The sequence below is a fragment of the Mya arenaria genome, chromosome 10 (genome assembly GCF_026914265.1).
Source record: "Mya arenaria isolate MELC-2E11 chromosome 10, ASM2691426v1".
In the NCBI taxonomy this organism is placed as follows: domain Eukaryota; kingdom Metazoa; phylum Mollusca; class Bivalvia; order Myida; family Myidae; genus Mya; species Mya arenaria.
In genome coordinates, this window is record NC_069131.1 from 34,020,566 (window position 1) to 34,041,480 (window position 20,915).

The 20,915-nt window shown below is 33.9% G+C and overlaps 1 protein-coding gene across 5 annotated transcripts in view; it reads left to right on the forward strand.

Moving 5' to 3' along the window:
• The first annotated feature begins 1,063 nt into the window (after positions 1–1,063).
• Positions 1,064–20,915, forward strand: part of LOC128205786 (receptor-type tyrosine-protein phosphatase S-like) — a 28,704-nt gene continuing 8,852 nt past the window's right edge. For 2 of the 5 annotated variants that reach the window (XM_052907742.1, XM_052907745.1), the window contains exons 1-5: positions 1,426–1,547; positions 17,738–19,833; positions 20,041–20,161; positions 20,272–20,357; positions 20,623–20,769. In XM_052907742.1, coding sequence (XP_052763702.1) covers positions 18,315–19,833; positions 20,041–20,161; positions 20,272–20,357; positions 20,623–20,769 — 1,873 coding nt within the window. In that variant the 5' untranslated portion in view covers positions 1,426–1,547; positions 17,738–18,314. Of the gene's footprint in view, positions 1,117–1,364; positions 1,548–6,849; positions 6,901–17,737; positions 19,834–20,040; positions 20,162–20,271; positions 20,358–20,622; positions 20,770–20,915 lie in introns of those variants that run through there. The other 3 variants (XM_052907743.1, XM_052907744.1, XM_052907746.1) reach the window with 3 other exon arrangements.

Here is a 20,915-nt window from a genome sequence, read left to right on the forward strand (position 1 = left end):
ATACTCTAACTTGTATACTAATTTGTCCGCATGATCTGAATGATTTGTTAATAAAAAATTAGGCGACGATATCTTATTTTATTTGTAAATGTGGATGAAACTATCAAATGTAAAATAAATGCATTTGACATACATGTACTATTAGTAGATGTAGCGTAAGCATGATATTGAATCTGATTTCATGGATACAAAAGTGACTATACCAAATCAATCTCCTATATCTTTAGATTTTAATTTTATTAGAATAATATTGAATGTTATACCATTCTCGTTTAATTTTATTTAAATAATTAAAAATGCATTCTTATCCCCAAATAACATGTACCGCAATTAAATACTATTGTTTTAATTTACCCAAAAGGATAAATAAATATCGAAAACAGTGGTTCTTATGAAGAATAATGTGCTTTATTTGACAGAAAGGTGCAAACAACCTTATATTTCTATCTTATGAGACTATAGTTGATCACTGCAAATATTTGGTGAACCCACCAGTCATTTTAATATGTGTGCGTTTTCAGCTATTCAATACATGGCTACAATATGCGTTAAATGCATTTTTAGTAAGTAGTTTAAAGTTTATCACTCGAAATGTATGTTTGTTAGACATGTGTATGTATTGATTTTAATTAGGAGCGCCACTTTAACATATTAAATGTTTCATATCTATTGAAACGTTTGTTAACGCGTGAATTTGATCATAATCTCGTGATTTTCGCTACGATATTAATAAACATTGCAAAGGGAAGTAACACTGGGTGTACAACTATGTAGCTAAGGATGCATTGTCGGTCTCGAAAGTATATGTATTTATATTTCAATGCGATATAGAGTTAAATGTATAACTGTTATTTTTAGATTATCACACTTATCTCAGATGCAGGCTTGAAGTTATATTTTACGGAATTCGTAAACACCGTATCATCATATTTTTAGAATGTGTTATGTTATGAAGGACTGCTGTCATGTAAAACATTACAGTATTAACTATAATAAATTACATTCAGTCTGGTGTATGTCAATGGGATTTTCTCCATACACGGTTAATGATCATAAAAGGATTTAAGACAATAACATAAGTTAATTTTGATCGAACATTTGGATATTTGATAAGAAGTAATTAATACCAACGTTCCTTTTTACATTCTGAATTGATTTGATTAACTTATAGTATGAATTTTGTTACAATCATTTTTATCTCTATCAATGTGAGTTTTCATGTACTGTATGTTCTACTTCACTTATCGTAATTGGTATTCATCCGGTACAGTGATCAGTATTTATATTTAAATTCACTTCCTTGTTTGGCCTTCAAATGTTGAATGTATTTATGAAACATGTGTGTGTTTAGCTATAACTAGCACTCGTAATTGCTTAAGAAAAAGGAAGTAAAGTTTTGCGGTTGTTATTTTATTTATTTATAAAGAAGGAATGACGGACGTTTAAATTTGAATGTGTTCTAATTGCATTGAATTAAGGTTAAAACTGCATTATGAAGAATCGATACAACGTGGTGGCTCTTTGTCTGATAATTATTCAAGTGAAAGGTACGTATCTACCGTGTTTGTTTTTATTGCTTTTTGCGGGGTTTGTAAAACTAACTTAATATATATTTTACAATTGTTTATGTTTACCTTGGTAAACGTTTTTTGTATCTTCTGTGACAAATTAATAACAGTTCTTGTAATCTTCTGTGACATGATGTAAAAGGTTCTTGTAATAGTCAGTGGTTTATTTTTAACCGTTCTTGTAATCTTCAATGACACCTTGTTTACCGATCTAGTAATCATATGTGCCATATTTGTTACTGTTCTTGTAATACGTGCTTGAAGACAAACGCAAAGCGTTTGTCTGTACAAGCCCTCTTACGGTCTGTACATGCATGCAAGGGACTACTTCTTTTTTGCAGGAGTGATAGGCATTAAAAAGTTTGGGCACCACTGAACCGTGAAAATGAGAACCAGAAAAGCTCGTCATACATTGTTCATATAAAACGCGTGCATGCCGGCAAGCAAATTGTACATGTTTGGGGCGGGGTTTGACCTCCGTTAACCAATGAAAATCAATACGGAAATACCCGAGGTACATGTACAATCCCCCTTCGGCACTTCCATAAAAGGAGTTGAGAACACATATTATGAATACACGTCTAAAGAGTACTTATTTTGACCGGAAATTATATTTCATAACTCTGCAATAATAATACAAAACGAACAGGGTTTGTCATAACAATTGTTTTTTTACCCCACATCTTAAAAAATACCGTCTAAACCGGATATCTAAATAATTAAGGTAAATGTATTTATGCGCATTTTACGACAGTTGATGTAAACAATGATTTGCATTTATCAATATCATGATGCAATAACACGGATTTAACATTGTTTTCACGGTGAGTTAAACTAAGAATTATACTTGTTATTGTAAATTCAATCGTTCATACGTTGCTGTTTGGACACCATAATGACATAACGTTGGTTTTTACGTAATAAACAAGTTTAGTTGATGTAATCGATATCCACATCATCAATCGATATGACCTTCAAGTAATAATTTATGACTCATCACTATACATGCCAAACTAACTGTTAACGGTGCGATTGTGTTCTTCGTTTATTGTATTGTAAAATTAAAGTACTGAATAAAAATGTTAAAACTTAAGTAGTGAAAACTAAATCTAAAAAAAAAACATTCGTTTTTCATTGAAAATCATTGTGCATGATTATGGTAAACCTGAGAAGAAAAGTGAGCCCGGTGTGGGGCTCAGACTCACCACCACAGGAAAACTAGCAAGGCGCTCTTGCCAACTGAGTTAAACGGGCAGCTGGTTCCAACTCACACAGACTAGACTCGTCCGTCCATTAAAGGTGCTGTCTCACAGATGATAAAATAGCGAAAAAAAAAAAGAAAATTGTCGAAAAATATCATACATTTGGCATCACGGTCCCTTTAACCATTTAGCCGACATGTAGGCACCCCTGCTCTCTTACTGCTGCCACAATTGTGGGTGTAATTATGCCCAGTTTAAAAATAAAAAAAATGTTTATTGAATTAATATTTTTGTCATGGCGGAGTGGGGCAGATAACTCGCGAATACTTTAAGCGATAAAGATGTATGAATGACATTACAGAAAAAACACTTCAGCACAAACAATAGAAATCAAATGTTTAGTAATTGATATTTTGATTTACAAGGGAGGGTTCGGGAGGGGTTTCCCCTCCCGACAAACCCCTCCCAACAACCATCAAATTTGGCATGTGTGACCTGGTTTCAACAAGCATTATAATGTGAGTATTATATATTATGAACCCGGGGGAGGTTTAAGCATAAAAGGCAGTGTTTCTTTTTGGCAGAATTACATGATAACACTAGAGCTTACAGCGTCTTACCGGTGATTTTTTTAACAATGTTTTCAGAAGGATACCTTTAGGCGAGATGAAACGTATTGACATGTCTCGCTTAAACTGGCACATATTTCCGCACAGAATTTCTTTAAGTTAACCTCTTTTCAAAATAATTCAGCTGAAGGCATGTATAAGCATGCAAGACGGTTTTAGACAAACACTTTCCTACAAAGTAAAAAATGACATTTAAGTAATTAATTATTTAAATGGGGTTGGTTCGGGAGGAGTTTTCCCTACCAACAAGAAAATAAACTTTTTTAAGATGTGGGCAATGTTAATAATACCTTTTTTCTCCTGCATATAATCAGAAAATGCTGGGTCATCAGTTCGGCACAAAAACAGTGGCGGGTTTTGCAATATTTTTCAGAAGTATTTAACAATTGCTTGTAGATCAGTGATTTTTCTTCATGCAGTGTGCAATTTACTCTTCCTAACAGCTGTTTTGACTTGAGATAGAATATGGTCGAGAAATATTTCCTTCTAAATTTGTTCTTAAATCACAGTCTATATGAATTACTTAAAAAGGGATATTGTTTATGTAAAATTAACAAGACCTTTACAATGTCAGCTCTAATATATATATAGTAAAGCATAGGCATAGCAAAATTCAAAACATTTTTATTATATATGCTTTTTGGTGATTTATAGACATTCATAAGCAATAAAAACAATCTTTCACTGTTTCAAACATATTGAGATATTTTTAACTGTTTGAAATTTCAGCCAGCTCTCAAATAAATATTGGATCCCATCAATTTAAACTGGTAGGCCAGAGATGTGTTAATTGAGTATGTTGTATATACTATAAGGGTGTCAATGAAACAATAATAGTATAATATTACCACAATAACTTCATTCAAACGGAATAAATGTTGTTGGCGATGCACACATATTAGACGTGTTCAATAACCATTTTACTGACATATCGGATTGTATCAGTAAATCAGTGTTCGATAAAACACATTTTTCAAAACTTGGTACTAAATTAAATACTTTGCTAAAGGGTCAGTACTTTGATATATCTTACATCACCCCATTAGAGATAAACATGTATATTGATAAGCTTAATACGGCGAAAGCTACAGGATTAGATGGAATAGGGCCTAATATCCTAAAACAATGTGGTGATTGTATTGTTATACCACTAACGTCCATTATAAATAATAGCATACGGCTAGGAATATTCCTAGACTCATTTAAAGAGGCTAAGGTTTTGCCTATATATAAATCTTCTGGTCGCAATGATCCAAATAATTATAGACCAATTTCTATCCTTCCAACACTGTCAAAGGTGTTTGAACGGCACATGGCAGATCTAATCAAAACATATTTAATAATTACGAATATCATACATGAATTTCATCTGGGTTTCGAGAAAATCATTCTTGTCACACAGCGTTGATAAGAATAATTGATGATTGGATTGATGGAATTGACAATGGAAACTATGTAGGTGCTCTCTTCCTTGATTTACGAAAGGCATTTGATCTAGTAGATCACCAAATACTTTTACATAAATTGAAATTATACAATTTCAGTGATAATACCGTTCGACTGATAACTTCGTATTTGAAAGATAGACACCAAATGGTTCCCAATCTTTACGAAGATGTATAAGGTCTGGAGTTCCTCAAGGATCCATTCTTGGACCTATTTTTTCTTATATATATTAATGACATTACCTTTGAAATAGAAAATTCCTTGATTGACTTATATGCTGATGATACTACACTATATGCAAAAAGTTCAAATACGCAGGAAATTGAACGTACGTTGCAAATAAGTTTGGATAAAATATCGGAGTGGTGCAAAATAAACAACATGGCAATACATCCATTGAAAACGAATTGCATGTTGCTGGGTTCAAATGCAAAGTTAAGAAATGCATGTGCACTCAAATTATTCGTAGACAATGTACTTATTGAAAATGTAACTTCGAAGAAATTGCTTGGAATTGTTATTGATTCATCATTGTCATGGAACCTGCAAGTTGACTTTGTCTGCAAGAATGTAACTGCAAAGATAGCTCTTTTAAAAAGATTTAATTACATTTTAACGGATCAAATGAGACATTTGTTTTATAAATCATATATACTTCCTATGTTTGACTATTGTTGTAGTGTTTGGGGGAAAAGCAAGCAAACGCATACGAAACGAATAACCATGCTTCAAAAAAGAGCTGCTAAAATTATTCTCTTTAAGCCTATTAGAACACCATCGCATGAATTATTTAAACAATTAGAATGGCTTCAATTTGAATACCGTTGCAAATATCAAACGGCTGTTATGGTATATAAATCTATTAACAATCTTACACCGAGTTATATAAGAGACATTATAAAGTTATCAAACAATACAAGATATGTATTACGATCTTCTACGCGACAAGACATTGCCCACATTCGACATAAAACTCAATACAAGAAACACTCGTTCGCATGCTACAGCGGGACAGTTTGGAACTCTTTACCAGAACGAATACGTAAATCGAACACGGAAAAGACATTTAAAGCCTGCTGCAAGAAGTTCTTTTTACATCATCAATTGCAAAAACCGTTGTAAGAATTGTACGCATAATTCCATGACTATTGTTTTTACATTATATATATCTCGAGTAAGGTGTTAAATACATGTGTGACTGTCCTACTTACTCAGTTAATAAATTTTAATGATACGATTTGTTAACCTTTAGGTACAAATTGATGTATTGTTCGGCATTGATGTTATAATTAATGTATTATATTCATGTTTCTTTATGTTTTCGTATAACATTTTAATACATACCCTTTTGAAATAACATAAATTTATGCTTGCGTTTTCATTCTAAGCATTTATGTGTGTGTGCGTGAGTATGTTCTTTCAGAAGGCCACATGGTAAAAAAGTCGAGTGTTATGTTTGTTTATAATATGATGCCTATGTCTTAATGTGTTACCTTCTTTAAGTAAAGTTATTATTATTATTATTATTATTATTATTATTATTATTATTATTATTATTATTATTATTATTATTATTATTATTATTATATAGCCTTAAGTTGAACTAAAGGAGTTTTGAAGTCTGTTTCTGAAAAAGATTTTGCTTAAATAGGCTCAAGACCACAGTTATCTGCCCCCGTTGACCAAGATCCGGATGTGAATATAGAAAAAAATAGTGCTTGTGTTCAAGTATAAATATTTTATTAATGTTGAAGGAAACAGAAGAAACAGGTGGCCTTTTTGCATAGAGCTTAACATAATTTGACACTGTATTGCAAAAACTGATAGTTTTCAGTGTAAAAATTGGAAAAATCATTGCCTGTGGAACTTTGTAAATTGGTTGTTTGTAGCCTTATTCCGTCTTAACCTCAGGGTCATGTCTTACTACTCAATTTTGTGAGAAAACGCAATTGTCCACCCTATGTTTTCTTGTTATTAAATTGTTTGTCTTGGATTGTTTTACAGCACGCAGTTACTTGTTGTTTCAATTGGGACTGTTTTAAAGTAAGAAGCCAGGTTAGTGTCTAAATGAAACATATATTAACAATAACTGTGGTCTCACGCCACATAGCATGCACTTCTAAAAATAGGCATTTTTTGGTTTCCCAAAGTCTGAGGTGGTAAGCGCTTATTAAAATGTATTGTTAATCTGGTAACAACCGGTGTTTGCCTTATTTCTAAACGACATTTTGCAACAAAATGATAGCTATTAAATGTGAACAAACAATAATTACAGAATAAATTGATTAAACTTGAAGGTTGTGTTATGATAAAAATCTTATATAAGATTCTTCCAATCCCTAACGTCTAAACGGGAATGTGCAAAAAACGGGGGTGTTTTAAAAATATTGAAATTGTTTTAAGTGAAGTATTTTATGGTTGAAATTGATCATAAAGAGTTATATTCATATTTTACCATGTAAATGAAATGTTATTTTGCACTAAACAAGCATTTAATGCATTAAAACAAATTGTTTACCTTTCCAATAAAACAAAAGTTGACTGACACAGACAACAATTATGCGAAGGGGAACAACTCGATACAATCGTAATAACTCGGCCTCCTCCGACAAAGCCTCGAGATAGACCTCGTTATACAATCGAAACAACTCGGCCATGGCCGAAATGTTCCGAGCGATTTAAAACTGTGCCCTGAAGCCTTTCAGGTGCCCTTCATGTATATATCGTTATGTTTTGACAGAATGAAATGAAGAAAAGCCGTCAAACTCATAATTATAAGTTGGATATTTATTTTTTTGTGTACGGAACTAATATAAAATAGGTAATATTTCTTGTTTTTATGATATTTTATAAACGCTATATGCTTTAACCCGGAATCCTGATCGGGACAACTAACCACTTTTGATACTAAACAATTTGTACGTGAAGGATTTGTCATATCAAAAATCTAAAAAAAAATCCGTCAACGTACAATTATTTGGACTAGTGCATTAATTAAACCGGTTTTGAAAATTAAATTGAAAAAAATGAGACATAACACATTGGTTTTTGATGGCATTAGCTATTAAAAATAACGAGTTATTGGAAATTAAATAAGCAAAACTTTTCTCACGTATTTTCGGAGTTGGACGGCAAACATTTCCATTCTTCAAACAGTTTTTAAATTGATCTTGACGTTCATTTCAATATGTGAGCACAGCTGGGGTCGATCAAGCCTAGTTTCATTAGAATCTGAATGACCCTAACCATTTCGCTGGAATAATTTGCACTTGTCCAGCACCTGGCCGACCGATATCCAGGGTAATCAAATATTTTTAGATCGATGTCCTCCCTGGCCGTCCGCCATCATAAAGCTATTTGAACGCATAGAAAAACTAAATGAAAGTACTGTTAAAACTCAAAGTATCGGTTACTTCCCTTAGCTCTAAGTTACTGCGCTATATAAAGTTGGAAATTTACTGGATTCAAGCAAACGTTTTTTCGATTATTCGATTATGGAACAATGAGGTCGCCGATCGCCAAATTATGAATGGCTGCCGATATGATCGATTATCGGCGATCATCGGCCCATCACTAGTATATAGCACGTTATAAATTACGTTATATATGCCTCGTCGGAAGGCAAAATTGCCTAAAATGAAGACTTAAATCAAAGATAACTTTTCATTTACAACACCATTTGAAATGAAACAAAGGGCCGTCAATGCTGCTTAAAGAGCCCCGCATTTGTTTTATTTTCGAAATTTGATGAGGTCATTAATTTTATCAAACACTTCGACAAACCTGTTTCCAAAATAAAGTTTTGACAGTGCTCCATCAGGCGGCTATATTGTGAAAAGGTTTGTATAAGTGTTCTAAGAAACTAAACTCGCAATCAAAATTTGGTTAAAAAACAAAGGTAGGGCTCCGTAATCGGCGTAGACTGCGCTATGTTTCATTTACAATGGTGAAGAAATAGTAAAGTTATCTTTGTTTAAAGTTGTTTTTTTTTCAAATCAAAATATTGCCTTCCGACGTAGCATTTATGAAGCAATTTATCACGTGGTATTCACACACTGAAAGTATGGACTGTAATGGACTGTAGACCCGATATCAAAATAATTATACAGCTGAAAAGCACATTCAAAAAAGCCTCTTCGTCCTTGCCATATGAACATTCATAAATTAAGGCTCTGTGCTTAACTTAAAAGAACATGTACTGAAAAGTTTGCGACTTCTTTTTATAAAACAGCTAGTTGTTCTTTTTGGCCCGAAAGGCCAAAAATGCCGGCCGCGATGTATTGTACAACATGTGTTTCATAAAAAGAACTACGATTCCGGCAATAACACTTCAAGCCCGTAGAGGCAGCGCCTTAGTTCATATTATTCTGTGACATATTGGTAATCGTTTATTAAACGTTCTACGTCATATTGTTGAACGTTCTTGAAATATTCTGTGACTTATTGGTAATCGTTCATATAATCCTCTGTGACATATCTTGTAATATCGTCTGACATATTATTGGATACCGTTCTTGTAATCTTCTCTGACATATTGGCGACCGTTTTTGTAACCTTCTGTGACATATTGGTAACTGATCTTGTAGCTTTCTGTGACATGTTGGTAACTGTTCTTGTAACCATCTGTGACATATTGGTGACTGTTCTTGTAACCATCTGTGACATATTGGTGACTGTTCTGGTAACCATCTGTGACATATTGGTAACTTTTCTTGAAACCATCTGTGACATATTGGTGACTGTTCTTGTAACCATATGTGACATATTGGTGACTGTTCTGGTAACCATCTGTGACATATTGGTAACTGTTATTGTAACCATCTGTGACATGCTGGTAACTGTTCTTGTAACCATCTGTGACATGCTGATAACTGTTCATGTAACCTTCTGTGACATGCTGGTAACTGTTCTTGCAATATTCTGTGATATGTTGGTAAATGTTCTTGTACTCTCCAGTGACATGTTGGTAACTGTTCTTGTAACCATCTGTGACATGTTGGTATATGTTCTTGTAACCATCTGTGACAGTTTGGTGACTGTTCTTGTAACCATCTGTGAAATATTGGTTACCGTTCTTGTAACCTTGAGTGACATGTTGGTAACTGTTCTTGTAACGATTTGTGACATGTTGGTAACTGTTCTTGTAACGATTTGTGACATGCTGGTAACTGCTTTTGTAACCTTCTGTGACATATTGGTTACTGGTCTTTTAAATTTCTATGACATATTGGTTACTGGTATAGTGACCTTATATGAAATATTGGCGACCGTTCTTGTAATCTTCTGTGACATATTTGCGTCCGTTCTTGAAACCTTCTGTGACCTATTGGCGACAGTCCTTGTAATCTTCTGTGACATATTGACGACCGTTATTGTAACCTTTTGTGACATGTTGTTAACTGTTCTTGTAACCTTCTGTGACATTTTATTAGTCACCGTTCTTGTAACCTTCTGTGACATATTGGCGACCGTTATTGTAACCTTCTGTGACATGTTGGTAACTGTTTTTGTAAACTTCTGTGACCTATTGGCGACCGTTATTGTAACCTTCTGTGACATGTTGTTAACTGTTCTTGTAACCTTCTGTGACATATTGGCGACCGTTGTTGTAACCTTCTGTGACATGTTGGTAACTGTTTTTGTAAACTTCTGTGACCTATTGGCGACCGTTATTGTAACCTTCTGTGACATGTTGTTAACTGTTCTTGTAACCTTCTGTGACATATTTTAAGGCACCGTTCTTGTAACCTTCTGTGACATATTGGCGACCGTTATTGTAACCTTCTGTGACATGTTGTTCACTGTTCTTATAATTTTCTGTGATAAATTTGTTACTGTTCTTGTAACTTTCTGTGATATATTGATTACTGGTCTTGTAACCCTCTCAGACTATTGGTAACGATTCATGTTACCTTCTGTGACATATTGGTAACGATTCATGTTACATTCTGTGACATATTGGTAACTGTTCATGTTACCTTCTGTGACAAATTGGTTACGGTTCATGTAACCTTCTGTGACCTATTGGTAACTGTTCATGTTACTTTCTGTGACAAATTGGTTACGGTTCATGTAACCTTCTGTGACATATTGGTAACGGTTATAGTAATATTCGGTGACATTTTGGTTGCCGATCTTGTTACCTCCTTTGACATATTGTTTACCGTTCTTATAACTTTCGATGACATAATGTTAAACTTTATTGTATCATTCCGTGTTCTGTTTGGGGAAACTATCATTGTAATCTTCAATGGCATTTTCGGAACTGTTTTTGTAATATTCTGCAGCATATTTGTCACCGTTTATGTAATCTTCTGTACCATATACCTTTTTGTTATTCGCTGTTCCTTATCATTAAACGTTATAACTTCTGTGCTCGTCCATGTATTGTCCAACATTTGGTTTGTATTATACGGATAGCCGTAGGTAAAGTAATACTGGACAGTTCATGGTATATTGTTTACAATAATATCATCTTATTATAAATTAAGGAATGGCCGCATGAAGTGTAACATGATCACCGCCTTAGTGTTATATGGTTTTAAAAACATCTTTATTTTTTTGCATTTTGGAAAAGAGTTTCAAATTAATTGAGTATTACAAGACTTGTGAACAAAAACGAATCCAGAGTGTTATGAAAGCATTATGCACGCCAAGTGGATTGAATGTAAATACTTTTGAAGATATTTTACAGTGTATTTGAAAACACTTAAAAACTATCAAAAGTGTAAAACATACATTGTACAGTTATATATACTGGTGAATAAGTAAGCAGGTATCAAAATGAAATGAATTCCCAAAGCTATTATTTATATCAAAATATACGAAGTATTATTGTTTTAAGTTGAATAAATTCGAAACAATTCGAGCTGTTAATAGCTACACTGTTTTCTTCAGTAAGTTGGTTTGAATGTCTGTAACGCCCTAACAATTGGTTTAACGCCTCTGACAACAGAGTTCTGTCGGTTTGACAAGATGAGCTACACCTCAAGGAAGTCAACCTATACCGTGTTTTTGTCTGTAAAATAGGTTTTGCTTCGTTCATATATTGATCTTAACATTTCATAATATATAAAATAAATTACTGTGGTGTAAGACATTACAATTGAATTCATTCACGGTAAATGTCTGTAGTAATGTAATACATGTCTATTTTAAATAACCATAATATTATAATAGTACTTTTTAATTTCAACGTCATTCATAGGGTTAAATTCAGCTCATTAAACATGATTGATTTAAAGGTTGTTTTAGTAAAATCGTTTAATTTAACTTCTCAATACCCTCTTAAATGATCAGCATTCGTATCTAAATTCATTTCCTTGTTTTTCCGCCTAATCTTTGGCTTTTGGAGATGGAAAATAAATCAAATATGTATGGTGTAAACCCGCAGTAAATTTCCTTTTACTGACCTTTCCAAGGCAGTACAATCCTTGATAAACATGCCTAGTTTTTATATTGTATATATGCACTGTGCTGTTTGTGGAGTTTTGTGCTGTTGTTCCATGTAGCTTGTTTGTGATTGTTTGCTTTTGTGTATTATGCCTTTGGTGTTTACCCTGTGTCATAAAACGGGGTTTATGTTTAAACTGTTGGCTACTGAGCTTGTTTCTGTAGTTTCTCACATAAGTACTGATAATAAATACTCTTAAGACAGTAATTTTGTTCAGTTGGGATAAAGTTTTATAACAGTTTTATTTTAAAGCTATGAAAAACAAACCTATTACTACTAGTTGTGACATTTAAAAAAGTTTTCGTTCGATATATATTATTATGGAATACTTGATATTTGTCATGATTTGAGACTCATGTTTTTTGGCTCAATTTTGAGGAAAACTATTCTAAATTTTATAAATGTAATCCTTCTCAGCTAATAACAACACATAAAAAAAAAAAATTGATCGGTTTGATATAAAATGCTCATGAACACATTATAACTGATTGTGTATATATCTGAATTTAAATAACAGATATGATATTAATGCTTCCTTCTTCCGTTCGTCTGATTTTACACATCTTATTGTCTTAAAATGCAAAACAGTTGTATTTTATATCACTGCGGAAAATGGTTGAATATACGGGAAAGAACGGTCCCGTACATCTTGAATATACGTGCGTGTTCGGACCCGTACACCCAACGTGTACGAGACCCGTACACGAATACGTATACGGAACACCACGTGTATGGACTTCCGTATATCCATCCCCGTACCCATGGATATACGGAGTTATCAATGTATATAATTTTTTTATATTTCTTTCACGTATTTTTGAAGTAATACTTATTTTTAGCATAGTATTTTTTGGCAAAAATATATGTATGGATGTACGGAACCCGTACACTCGCATGTTCGGGTGTACATGCACCGTGTACGGGATGAATATACGGACCCCGTACATGCACCGTGTACGGGATGAATATACGGACCCCGTACATGCAACGTATACGGGATGGATATACGGACCCCGAACACGCAACGTGTACGGGATGAATATACGGACCCCATACACACAACGTGTACGGGATGGATATAGGACTCCGTACATGCAGCGTGTACGGGATGGATATACGGACCCCGTACAGGCAACGTGTACGGGATGGATATTCGGACCCGTACACGCAACATGTACGGAATTGGAGTACGAAACCCGTACACGGATGAATGTACGGACCTTATACGGGATGGACCTAGGTAGGGTTTGACCGTGATATACACGGATGATAAGAAATAACAAATACATGCTGTGTTTTTATTTAACATTATTTATAAACAGCGGAAAAAACTACTATTTATATAAATTCATAAGATTTAAAAATGGCATGTTTGAGTTATCAATGTTAAATGTCATTCTAGGTCTGCCTTAACATAATCATTTCATTGTGGCATTTGCTCAAACAAAATGTTGTATGATTAAAATTCCACTGTCTTGTCAAACAATAATTTATACAGGCAGTCAAACATCAAGAAAACATTTCACAACAAATATGAGTTCCATTCTGCGATTTCTTGGTTTCATGCATTAGGTCAAATTGCGTACGGACATCGGGTCACTGAAAAAAGAAATTATACAGACACAACAAGCTTATGGCTTACAGACATTTGAAATGCAGATTTGATATAATACAGCAATATGGCAAATTCATCTCCATGAAGTTAGAAAACCCCGTGATAGAAAAACCATTAGAAAATGTGACACAACCTATATATGTCTAAGTCTAGAATTGTTAAAGATGCATTCTCAAAGCATTAAAAACTGTAATGTTTGGCAGTTCTTTTAGCAATTTACTGTGATCTTTGTCTTGAATTGAAGCAATTTATACAAAAGTTCACTAAATCTGAGACAAAAATATGTTATGTCAAGACGGTCAATCTGTGAGGGTGCAGCTCTAAAAAATTCAACCAGTCCATTCCCAGATGTGATGATAATACATAAACATAAATCTGTGATGTACATGACATTTTATGAAATATTGTCAATGTATGCCAACTTATATTTAATCAAAGTAAATTCAATACATCGCTTGTATTCATTCATTACGGCATACATATTCATTATTTTGTTTCCCATCAAAATTATACCAGCGACCCAAAAATTGTCTAATGTCAAAATGTCAAACCTTTTAGATTGCCATCTTTACTCTAATGTGCATTTATTCTACTTAAGAACTATTTTAAGCTCACAATGCTGTACCTCAATTAAAATAACAAACCCACATTTCATCAGAATTAAAGTTTGTCCGGTCGTTTAATTGTTCACGTTAGAATTATAAATTCCAATGAACGGTTCACAGACATAATAACTAACTAATACTCGCCCATCAAAATCAAAAATTAAATAACAATTATATCTTATAATATGCTAGCTCGTAGTCTTACCTCATTATTGTTGGGTATTCTTCCTTGTTGCTATTTGGCTCATGTAGTGACACAGATGATATCGATTCTCGCGCATTCTGCATCCCGTTGTTACGATTGGCTATTGATTTTACGCTCTTGATTGGTTAAATGACCAGCAGCTAAATATTGGCTGAAACTTACGCATATCTTGAAAATTTAAACAAAATACTAAAATTGTTTTATTTACTATTATTATTATCATAAACAATATTATTATTATTATTATTATTATTATTATTATTATTATTATTATTATTATTATTATTATCATTATTATTATTATTATTATTATTATTATTATTATTATTATTATTATTATTATTATTATTATTATTATTATTAATATCGCATAAATATGCATAGCAAAAAAAAAAAATGATGTTGTATGGCTAAAAGCGTTACTACTCACGCTTTAAGAAAAATAGAATTCTCGGCAGATTTCAAAACAGTTGAGATCATTATTGTGAGTTATCTTAAAAACTGAAGTGAATACATTGATGCCAAAATTAGCTAATTCTTAGACAAAACTTAAATAAGAAAAAAATGTCAAACTTATGAGAGTGCAACTTTTAAGATAGGGCATCTTTATTGCAACTCCCTCATACCAATGGATGGGTTTAGGGTCAACCGCATTCAATGAAAATAAAGTTAATAATTGGTAACAAAGTATGAAAAAGTAAGCTTACAATTAGAGCCGTTTTAAATAAATATAGGAATAGAAAAAAAATATGGTTTGCTGCTTCTTAAATTTGGATTTAATTGTTGAACTGTTTTTTTTTTAACCACGAAGATGAACAATAAGTTTAATTCAATATCATGCAAACTTGAAATTAATAAGTATTGTTCTTGCTTTTTATAAGTATTCAGTCAAATTTCTTTAAAAACAGATGCCTCTTCTTTTAGATTTGACCTCAGAGCGGATTTTATAAGCATTCTTCAAAACAGTTGTCACGATTGTTTGGGAATGGTATGATCCCGTACTCTCAAAGTGTACGGACGAGCATAAATTCTCGTACACTCAACATGTTAAGAGATGTACGTTGCCATACATTCATCAAACTACTTTTAGTACTAGCCATAAATCAACCCTACCAGCTTGCCGAATCTCATTATTTTTTTATAAACATGTCGCTTTAATTTCATCGAAGGCTGTTAAAACCCTAAAAGCATTACATTTCCTATACAGTGACCCTACTAACACATTGCTGTTTCTTTACTTTACGCGATAAAAAGTATACAAGTCAATGGTTTATATGTTGTTCGTATCATATATTCTCTCAAAAACACACCTAATTACCGTACTTGATTACAAAATTCAAAAATATTTTATAACATAGGTGTAAGGGAAAGAGTAAATTTCCGTATATTTATCGTGTACGGGAAGTGTTCCTGTTTCGTACACTCAGCGTGTACGGGAACTGGTATATTTTTGTACATCGATAATATACGGGAATTGTACACGCCCGTATATTCATCATGTACGGGAATGGTATAATCCCGTACACGATAAATATACGGAAAAACATAATTTCCCGTATTTCCCACATTTACGGAGACCGTACATGCCCGTACACTCAAGATATACGGAGATGTACGGTGCTGTACATCCATCAAAATAGTTTAAGTACTAGTCGTTAGTCAATCAACTCAGTATTAACCAATTTATTTATTTGTTATCATTTAGACCTTTTTTATTTCATCAAAAGCTATCAAAACCAATTAAAGAATTACACTTTCTACAAAAGAAATTTTAACTGACACCATCCTGTTTTCTACGTTACAGTGATTTTTTTGTGTCAATGGTATAAATGTCGTTTATATCATATATGCTTTCAAATTAGACCCAAAGACCTTAATTGATTACAGAATTCATGTTTTTGTTATAACACGGATGCACGTTAGTACACGCCCGTACATCGAATCCCGTATACTAAAGATGTGCGAGTTTTATGAATATACGGATCCGAACACACCCGTATATTCAACATCCCGTACACTTAATGTACACGTTGGATGTACGGGTTTTTAGTACATTCCCGTATATTAAGCATTTTTCGCAGTGTATATTTCCATAAACGACCAGTTCTATTTTCCACTCACAGTACTGTTCCTGTGAAGAAAGGTTCAAGAAAATAATTGAAGTTCGGGATTTTCATTATTCATCCACTCCGCTCGCTTAAATTGCAGATGACCGAATCTATATTGCCTTTTATACAAGAATTGTTTTAATTTTCGAGTTAATTAGTTCTTTTATAATATGTTAACATTTCCGTCAGTAAGTCAGTCTTTTATAGCTATACACCACACTGTTGACACGACATCTCATCTGTTCCATGATGCCAAGTGCAGGACGTAGTGCATTTAACAGGTGTATGTCAGTTATTAAGAGTCTCGTTGTTCTCAACGATCAGACTCAGTTAGAAGTACAGACGTTGGTCGTGGTTATGTTATTTTCATATTTAGGGCTATTTTAATAGTTATGGTATTGCGGTAAAGTTATGAATTTGGTTATGAATAACGCTTAATGCTTGGTGTGAATTTCTTGGACGATCAATACACACTAGTTGCATACAGCATCTGCGTTTCGTTAAATGTAGAGTGTCAAGTTAGTGTTTGTAATGCAGCTCGGGCTACAACACACAATATCTTGAGTGGGTTTGTATTATACGTCACGAATGCGAGGTGTTGAAACCGGCTGAGAAAACCTCCACTTAGCGAGGGTCAAATGTGTCATTTTAGTGACAGTATCAAAAACTCATGTTAGAACCGAGATAAAGCGCATGTTGTTTTAGGACAATTGATGTGATTGTTGTGTTTCATTTATCTTAGTTAATGAATTGATTTCCGATGATAATAGTATATAAATGTTTGAAGTCGAATTATTCTGCAATAATTTTTCCAAAAGTACTAACACTAATCGTTTAAACAATGCAGTCTTGAAGAACTTTATTATACATTGACTTACTAAAACAATTTTTTTTGAAATTTTCTAGTTGCTTGGACACAAACTCCTATTGATTGTGAAAACTGTGGTTGCTGCGCTTCAGGACAATGTGGCAACAATCGCCACTGCACGTATGGCTGTATAAATGGATATTGGGGTGATAGGTGCGACGAAAAGTGCCATTACACCAACTGTAAAAGATGCGAACGAAATAATGGGTATAATTGCTTTGAGTGTAATAGTGGATTTTATGCATCAGATTGTAGAAATACATGTTGGCCTAATTGTGAGGGGTGTGAACGATGGGGTGGTCAATGCCATTCTTGCAAATATGGATATTGGGGTAAATTTTGCAACACTGCATGTTTAAATCAGTGTAAAACGTGTCCTCAATGGGAAGGCTGTACAGAGTGTAAAATGGGGTATTTTGGCTCTCAATGCGAACGATTCTGTGGATACCAGTGTGCCAGTTGCGATAAACAGAATGGATGTACAACATGCTACTCAGGGTATTATGGACTCACTTGCACGTATCAGTGTGATAAAAATTGTGTTTACTGTGATAAAAACAATGGATGTACAAGCTGCAAACCTGGATACTATATAAGTAACGGAGTATGTAATAAATGTCAAAGCAATGGGTGTACATGTACTACATACAACGACTGTGTTGGTTGCATAGATGGGTATTTTCAGAATCCTTACGGTTGTTCACATTGTCCAGTATACTGTACATCATGCGTTCTACCAAGTGCACTTCTTGTACGAACGGTCGATTTGGACACATGTGTCAGTATCAGTGTACAGAGGACTGCGACAACGGCAATTGTGATTCATCGAAAGCTTCTTGTCTGTGTAATTCTAATTTTGCCGGCGAGAAATGTGATCAGTGTGTTGCCTGGTACTTTGGTAACGACTGCAAGCAGAGGTGTTCCGAAGGTTGTTCTATATCATGTAATCGGTTTTACGGATCTTGTACATGCAAAGCCGGTTGGGCAGGGAACAGATGTGACACATGTGCTGATAACTACTTTGGATACATGTGCAATGGCCAATGCAATAGTAACTGTGTGACATGTACTGGGGAATATAACTGTCAGCATTGTATAGCTGGGCGGTATGGTTATAACTGCCAAAACAGATGTGGGAAAGGCTGCATTAATAACAGTTGTGATATTCATTCAGGTTACTGCCAATGCAAAAGTAGTAATTTTGTTGGATCAACATCTTTTTTATATTGTCATGAGTGTATACCCGGTCAATACGGTCAAACGTGTGAACTTAGATGTCCTCATAAATGTCATAATTGTGATAATGAGTATAATTGTTCTTCATGCACTATCGGGTACTTTGGGGAATCCTGTCAAATACCTTGTCCTGATGGGTGTGAGGGGAATACTTGCAAAAAAGAGGATGGATCGTGTGAATCATGCAGACGTGGGTATTTTGGACGAAACTGTAGCGTATCTTGCCCGGACTCATGTCTATTATGTGACCAACATGGTTTTTGTTCAGAATGCAAACCTGGATATTCAAACACACGGGAACAATGTTCATGTAGAACAGACATTTGCGTCAATCCGCTCAATTGCAACGCATGCGCGAATACGTCGTATTTTGAACATAATAATGAATGTTGTTTATGCAATCTTGATAATTGCGTTTCCTGTGCTACTACTGCTGATACCGTTAACTGCAAAATGTGCAAAGGCGGAAATTTTCCAAACCCTAATGGACAATGTGAAACATGCAGTTTTCAATGTGTCAACACTGAATGCGATTCGTCTTCTGGAAAATGTCTTCAAGGATGCATTCATGGATACTGGAATAACACCTGTGATCAAAAATGTGATCCAGAATGCTTGTCTTGCAAACAAACAGATGGATCGTGCACACATTGCAAGAATAATACAAAATTTGGACCTTACTGTAGACTAGAATGCAGCACTACCTGTAAACATTCCGTGTGTGGCTTTGATGGACATTGTACAAATGGATGTATGACAAATACGTATGGAAAGCGATGTGAAAATACTTGTAATGGATATTGTATAACACAGAACAACAGAACGGTTTGTTCTGAGGAGACTGGAATGTGTCTTTACGGCTGTCAAACTGGATACAATGGATCATTTTGTCCTCAAGGTACAGAAGGTCTTTTATCAAATTATATCCCTACGTTGCTAGCCACTAGAGAGTGTATTTCACGTAATTAGATACACCTTTACCTAATATGAATGAATTTTTCGAGTAGAAAACTACTTAAAATTGCCCTGCTAATGGTTTGGTACTGGTTTTTCTTCTTATTTTATGCATGCTTTTTATTTCATTTTACTCTTTGAATGTCGTTAGTCATGGAAGTAGAAGCGGAAAAACACCCATCGTCAACTGCAGCTATTGGTGGGGGTATTGGCGGAGGAATTATAGCTCTTGCTGTCATTGTCATTGTTGGACTATTTTTGCTTCGAAAAAGGTAATAAAGTAAATATATACGTCATTCTTAACCGAAGATTTCGTTATGCTATATAGCTCATCCAATAAATAGTCAACTTTATTCTGTGAAGGAATCCCCATTTTTTTCAGAAGAGTTAATTTGGGCAAGAAAAGCCAACCACCTGAAAAAGAACTTGAGAACTTATCCGCATTGTACGCAACAGTGAATAAAGGAAGTACGTATGAGTTATGTAGAGTCAGCAATACTATTCTTATGTACTTCTAATAAATAAAGTTTAAACGTTAGGAAAGTGTTAGGATGTTTAAACAATAGCTATAAAATAAGACTCTATTGAGGGATACTTATATTTAAATGAAACTTAGTTATCATGAAGACGACACGTTAAATATAATTATAGCTTAATATGGTACAGAAAAATCAATCTTAAAGAAAAATGAAAATTACAAACAATTTACATAAATCTTTATTCGTTTACTCAGGAGCTTCCCAAGTTGATTATGCCAATGACAATACCGGAAATTTTCACTCTGTCACCATCATAGAAAACCCTACTCACCAGAATCGACCCCCGAATGCACCTGGCAAAGAAACGTCGCATACTTTGACAGAAAACAATCTTGAAATTGGTAATATTGTTATCTAAATTGTCAAATAAATGTATGTGTATATTGTTTTTGTTGTTAAATCATTCTTAGACTAACCATTTGCAAGGCGAAGATCTGTGTATAAAGCTCGTGTTTAATATACTAAAGATTTTCTAGGAAAATAATTT